This window comes from Phalaenopsis equestris, unplaced genomic scaffold (assembly GCF_001263595.1).
Source record: "Phalaenopsis equestris unplaced genomic scaffold, ASM126359v1 Scaffold000289, whole genome shotgun sequence".
Classification (NCBI taxonomy): Eukaryota; Viridiplantae; Streptophyta; class Magnoliopsida; order Asparagales; family Orchidaceae; genus Phalaenopsis; species Phalaenopsis equestris.
The window spans coordinates 1-7,563 of record NW_018164731.1 but is presented as its reverse complement, the minus strand read 5'-3'; the positions used below and the strand labels follow the sequence as shown (position 1 = coordinate 7,563).

Below are 7,563 nucleotides of genomic sequence, written 5' to 3'. Positions count from 1 at the left end.
CACTATTTGTTGCCACTTCACTACGAACACAATTAACCCCCTCACCTAGGGTGTCAAACTCAGATTTTGTTGATCGTGTTCTTTTTTTGCCCAAAATTAACTCTGATTCAAAACTCCTGGACTTAAATTCGACTCGAATACTAAACATGATAGAAAGTTTAACTCCAACCCAAACCGCTTTCACCCTCACCAACACAAACTTGATGCATGTAACCCTTTTAACACATGCATAATAGTTATTCAGATTAATTTCTGGACAGCATGTTAACTCAAACATAACCTGAAAATTTAATACCTTGAGATTCCCGAGCTTAACTCATGAACCAAAAAAATAATGGGGTCAACTCGAACTACAATTTTTTGAGTTGAATTCGAGTCGAATTAACATATTGGGTTAATCTTTGACACCCTTATCCCGCAGTAATGCAACATACAGCGACTAACATTAAATTTTAATTTCATGATTTTATGAAAATTAGGATTCTATGCTTGTCTCTTGCTCATCGCCAACATCAGTGGGATTGGAAGAAAATTGTATAAATGCAAGGCAGGCATTTGGAGAATATAGAAGGACCAAATTGATCTGTTATATAGGCTGGCTTCATTGAACCAAATGTGCAATTGGGCTCAATTAAACGTTAACTCAATCATGATGATTTTAATATCATAAATATTTTTTATTTGGGCATTTGTCCAATGTTATTAAGATAGATTTAGAAGAATGTTGTTTATATGTTACAAAAAATTAAGTTTACTTAGGGTGTTTTTGACCTATGTGGTTTTCTAGAAGGTTTTTTTTTTTTTTTTATATATTACAATTTAAGAAAATTTATTAAACTTTAAAATATTTGGAGATTATTAAATTATGCTTTTATTTTCTTAATTCAATAAAATCACCTTGAGGTCGATATTATTTATTTTCTTAATTATTATATTTTTTAATTTTTTCATTATTATATTTTTTAATTTCTTATTATTTTTATTATTTTATTATTATTTTATTATTTTTTTTTCAAGGTGTTTACATTGATAGATGCATATCTAATTGGACAATTGAATCAACTTATCGATCGACTCAACCTACACAACCCAAATTAATCGACTGACCTATAAAGACGACCCAGCAGCCAAACTGCGTCCCAACTGCGTCGAAGGATGCAGTACATGTTATTTTATGTATTTTGCATAGGTGAGTCGATGGTTATCGATCGACTCAATCTTAATATTATACTGCATCCCATATAAATAAGATATCATTCCATGTAATGGGGAAGTTTGGGCCCCGCACTTTTCTCATGTATTCTTAATGATTCGATCATATAAATAAGATCATAAGAGCACGGGAATAGCCCAATTAGGCCAATAGGGGCAAATCAATGTGCAGTCCTCACTCTCTCTACCGGCTACCATCTCTCTCTCTCTCTCTTCTGTCTTACACAATTCAGCACCAACATTTAAATTTTATTTCTTACATTTATAACACCTAACTAGTTCATATCACGTAAGAACAGGGGCGCACCTAACGCTTCTTACCCACCCTCGACTTTATAATTTCCGTGATAGGAGAGGGTTTTTTAAAAAAATTTGCCCTCCTTGCCCACCTTGCCCACCTTGCCCACCATCAACTTGACTTGCTAAAAAAATTTGCCCTCCTTGCCCACCTTGCCCACCATCAACTTGACTTGCTGTAATTGGCACGGGCAGGCCTACTGCCCACTTTTCAACATAATTACTTTAATAACAAATATTGTTATATTAAGTTAATTATATGTTAGATATTATATGAACAAATTATACTGAATCAGATATGAAGTAAATTCTCTGATGGATCGAACTACGATGGCCGATCGAATAAACAAATGAACGACTCACTCAGTGTAGGAACACGCAAAATGACAATCCAATAAGAAATGATTCGACGATAATAGTATCAGTTTTAACGATTATTTCGATTAACTCATAATAGAGAATCTTCCAAGTTTTATCGATCAATCATAATATAACTTCAATTTATTTTATGTATAACAACAATAATGCATGAAAGGCAAGTCCCTACCATGGCTAGATTTGTTGAGACAGCTGCAGGGCTCCAGGTCTGTTTTTTAATAAATTAATTACTCAGCATTTTAAAGCAGGTTAAAAAAGATAACAGCTTAAATTACGAGCTATTTTTAAAATTTTAATTAATGAGTATTAATACAAAAATATTTTCGTATAAATAAAAATATATTTTCTCCATTAATATCATCTTAAAAGTTTTATATCATACTATATATATAGATGTATAATTTAAATCAATTATTGAGCAATTAACGACATGTAGTTAAATTCTCGGCCCAATATATCTTATGCATCTATAACTATAGGAATCATCCTTTAATGACATTTTTATGAATTATCTGACCAAAAATAAATAATTATTTCATTTTTCCGGTTAGCTTGGCGGCGGCTGGAGCCAAGCCGAGCTGGCACCATCGTCCCGGACGCCAAATCCTTTGCAATCCGGAACTTAAACGTTTTTAATAACCCATTCAAACGCCATATGCCCGAAGAATCTCGATCTCCCCACCCCAACTTTTCTACCTTTTCTTTTTTTTTTTTTGAAATTTTTGTTATTTATAATTGTTATTAAATATAAAATTTAAAAAAAAAAAACTAAACCCTAAACACACCCCTCGTCCTATATAAGCGTCAAATGAATACTCAGCCTGCCCAAAACACCCCCGCTCTCATTTACTTCTCTCTCCATCTCTACAAAATCTGTTTCTTCATTCTTTTCAATGGAGAACTGCATCGGGAACAAGAGGAGCCGTGAGGAGTCGCCGGAGGAATCTCCGGAGTCTAAGCGTCTCCATGCCGATGCCGATGTCCTCATCGGTATTCTCGAAGAAGACGATGTTGATGCCGGAGAACGGGATCCGGCGAGCCTAGATTTGGCCACAGTGATGAAAAGCCTGGAGGAGGAGATCGCCATGCCGACGGAGAATGATGAAGATCGGCAAGCGGAGATCGGGTATTTGTTTGAGGCGTCGGACGACGATCTAGGTCTTCCGCCGCCGGAGACGGCGCAAGCGGTTCCGGCGGCGGCGTGGACGGAGGAGGATGTTGAGCCGGCGGAGGGATTTGATCAGATCTGGGGGTTTCAGGAGGAGGAGATACCGCTTTGGTACGACGAGTTGACGGAATTCGGTTTTCCGTCGGAGGAGAAGTTTGGTGCGCCGGAGGACGGTGGCGACGGCTTTGCCGTTTCGTTTGACGGCGGGCTTTTTGATTCTTCGGATTTGTGCTGGCGGCCGGAATCGCTGCCGGCGCAGTGAATGAAGAAATTTTTTTTATTTTTTGTTTTTTTTTGAATTTATTTTTGACTTCGACAGTTTTTTTGTGAATTTGGGAAAGTCGGAGAAGATAAATTTCTGGAAAGGTGTATTTTTTGTTTTTTAAAAAAATTGACTTTCGGAATATAAAAATGTGAGTTTTGAACAAAATAGATTTTATTTGGTGCAATTTTGAATTTTCTGCTGCTGGTATATTTGTAAAATATGTTGTTTTCGGGGACAGTTGTGACAATAAAAAAATATATATAGAGAGAAATTTTATGCACTGAAAATTTAATTTCTACATTATCTAATACTTAAACTATTATATATATTATTATGATAATGGCTGTTCTTACATATCAAGCCCCTCAAATATTAGATATAATATTTTAATCATTCAAAATTTAAATTTAAAAATTTCATGAAATGAAAAAAAATGTTTAAAACATTATTTAAATTTTGAATGATTAAAATATTTATTTAATATTTTGAGGGGTTGTTATGTGAAAATTTTATAATATAGGGGTATAAATCTTTTCATGAAATTGTATTTTATTTTTAAAATTAAATATGAATGATAGTTTTTTTCTTAAATTAAATTAAAGATTTGGGTGTAATATTTATAAATGTTAGAAGTTTGTGTTAAATATATAAAAAAATAGAATTAATATGGTATATACGTAAATGCTTTTTTTGTTATAGTTTAGTGCAATAGTAATATGGATTTATTATATTTTTTTACAATTTACATTCATCTCACACAATTCTTATGTATTTACATATGCAATTTTTTTTTTATATTTATATCATCCAAATCTTTTACACCATATAAAAAATACCCCAATTTTTAACTTTTAAAAATGAAATACACATTTTCATGCATAGAAAATGTGGCTAAGATAGGGAAGGTGGCATTTTTGTAAAAAACTTAAAGTTTAGGTGCTACATATATGTGTTATGTTGGTATAAAAATTCAGAGGTATGAATGTAAATAAATAAAAATTCAGAGGTATGGGCTTCATCAATAATGAACTTGGCTACTTGTTTTGAACTCAATTCATTATGATAAGTGATATGTGAAAATTTAAGAACAAGATTTATATAGATAATGTTTAATAGTTTAAATCACGTGTTTCCATTAGGTTGAAACATAAGGGCATAACTCATGGGTTTTCCTTTTTTAGGAACAGATTCAGCCGCCTTCGCCTGCCGGACTTACTTGTTGGAGTTACCTGTCGATCCCGTTAGCTCACGTGGCTTGTTGAGCGTGCTCACCATAATTGATCCTCGAGATTTACGTACAGCTGATAAGACTGAAATCATTCAAGTGTAGACAGGCATTCATGTCTATTTAAAAGACGCCTGACATTGACTATCATCTTCTCCTCTCTGGTCCTGTATCTAATCGAAAGTTAAGAACTAAGGATTGGGGAGGGAATTGCCACTACATTCTTTCCTTCTTGAATGTTCTTCCCAGAACAATGTTGCTCTCAGTTGTATAAACTCATGAACAATACAAGATCCTACATTTTAAAAAGACTTCTAACATTATGGTTTTTCAAATCGAACTCTTCTCTTTCATATTGGTAAAATTAAAGAAAGTGAAACAGATATAAGATATAGGCACATTTACATGCATCCCATACAATTCTTATGTATTTATATATCTAACACTCAATGTTTGATATTTACTCTCATAACATCTAGGTGCCAAAAATTTATGCAAGTAAAAGTGTATTTCACATTTTAAAAATTTAATAATTTGGTGATATTTGTGATGTGATGTTAAAAATTTGAGTCATATGTTTGTAATTATGAATGTTAAGGTGTTTTAGAGTATAAATACATACAAACTGTGGTGTTTGTATGTATATACCCCCAAGATTTAAAAAAAAAAATTGGCTGAGGTTAATCGGATTAACTTTTGGATAGGGTTGAGCACTAAAATCTTAAACTGTTTAGTTTTATTTTAGTTGAATCCGGGCTGGCGTCCAAACCCGAATTTAACTCGAATTTGATTAAAAAATGGTTGTTATGCATAAGGTTAAACTAGTTATGTGGTCGAGTTTATGTTAATAGAGTTGATTGTCTATTAGGTTCGAGTCACACACTCCCACTTATTTTAAAGTAGGTCATTACGTAGGTCATGCAAATTCAGGTGGAGCGAAATTCAAATCAGACTTCAACCTAACTCGCTAATTTGAATCAACACAAACTCACAATCATAATACGAGCCAAGAGTTGGATGATTAATTTGTTATAGAGTGCCCCACTTTCACTGAATCCCTCCTAATCTTTTAGGGTTGGAAGAAATTTCAGAATCTTTCTCCTCAAATCATGGCTGAAATGAAGGTTCCCAAAAGTAAAGATATAATTGGGAAGATTTACATACATACCACTCAATTTCTATGTATTTACATATCTAACATCAAAAACTTCATTTTTTTTACACATGGCACTTCATTTATGCATAAAAAAAAAAACTTCAATTTTTTTACACATGGCACTTCATTTATGCATAAAAAATGTGTATTCACACTTTTAAAAGTCAAAATAGCATTATAAAGATTTTGATGGTATAAATGTAAAAAAGTGAAGTTTAGATGTTAGATTTATAAAAATATAGGAATTGGGTGGTATGTATGTAAATGCCCTTAAAATAGAACAAATCAAATAAAGCGACATAGAAAATAAATTATCTTGTACAGCTGTTAACATAGAGGCTCATAATAATCATAAGAAAAATAAATAACTCAAGAAATTCTAAGAAAATCAGATAAAATAAATGTAGCTAGTTAATATAAATAAATTTAAATTATTAAATCTTAAAATTTAATTATCTAATAAAATTTAAATTTATTAAAAATAATTTATTTAAAGAAATATAATCCAAGAAAATGTAAATTTTACATATACTATTCAAATTCTTATTCGCATGCCAGCAAGAAATTTATATGACCATGCATGATTCTTGATGCATTTTGGGTTCGATTTTTTTCATATTCAATTCATCATTTGAGAAGAATCCAGAGATAATGCAAGAACCTTGAGGTTTAAGCAAGAAATGTTCAAAGTTCAATTAAAAATTATTTAGAAGTCCGATTTTAAAAAACTTACAGTTAAAACGGTCAGCATGACAACAAGATAAACCCAATGATACCAAAATTGATTCAAAGTTGAGCCAAATCAAGCCCATATTAAGCCGTTAAACACATTTAGAAGTTTTCAGTGTGTAATTGAAAAGTCAAATAGATTTTCAAATCTCACAAACTTATAATCAAATCGAGCTTCTCGATGAGGCAAATCCAAAAAGCATAGAATCTCTGAATTATGACATCATTAAGACACTTAAATATTCATCGAACATCATCTGAATAAGGCAATTTCTTTGAGTGGTCAGATGGTGTAGTCTGAATTCTTTTCTTAATTGCAGAAAGGCTTCTACCAAACTCTATAAATAGATTCCCACCCTCTGCTTGAGAGGGGATCTAGAGGGGATAAAAGCTTGTTGTTGATACATCCAAAAAGCACAGAAGAACATTGAAGCTTGGAGAATGAGCTGAAGTCTAGTATTACTTATGCATCGAAGATTAGGTGAATACCTCCCGCTTTTGCAACCATGAAACACTGTCAACCACCACCTGCTTTCCATCGTCGACTATAGTCGGTTGCCCTCTACTCGCTTCAACAAAAATCCATATGTTGTGTTGTGAAGTGAGAAATAAAAATCAACGTCGCCTCCATATGGAGTCAAGACTTGTGTTGTGAAGTGAGAAATAAAAATCAACGTCGCATCATCCTAAACGTCATACCAACCTCAAAGGCGGTGTATCGAAGCTCTAGTAACTACTTCCTATTGCGACCGCTCAATGTCGTGGGGCAACGAGCTCTTCTGTGCACAACCATCTTAACATGAGAAACCGTGTAACCCTTTTCCTCCTATAGAATAAGAGTCTGCACGTGTTATCAACAAGTCATAATGAATCATTTCCATTAAGCTAGGACCCGTGATTTTTTTTTTCCATTAAGCTGGGGCCCGTGGTTTTTTTTTTCTTGATTATCCACAGAAAAACTTTTGGTGTTTTTACTTCTTGAGTGTGTGTTAATTTTTTTTACAACATTAATACGACAATTGCTTATTCTACCTCCACCAATTCTCGGTTAGAATTTCAACAATGTCATAGTTAAATAGAGCACCTCGATAATAAATATCTAACGCCACTAAAATCAATTCAATTCAAGTCCA

General features: G+C 33.0%; 1 protein-coding gene across 1 annotated transcript; it reads left to right on the top strand.

Moving 5' to 3' along the window:
• Positions 1-2,724: 2,724 nt before the first annotated feature.
• On the top strand, positions 2,725-3,452 carry LOC110025118. Its single transcript, XM_020725404.1, has one exon. It carries the CDS (start codon positions 2,781-2,783, stop codon positions 3,315-3,317), a length of 537 nt encoding a protein of 178 aa, XP_020581063.1. The 5' UTR covers positions 2,725-2,780; the 3' UTR covers positions 3,318-3,452.
• Positions 3,453-7,563: the final 4,111 nt, after the last annotated feature.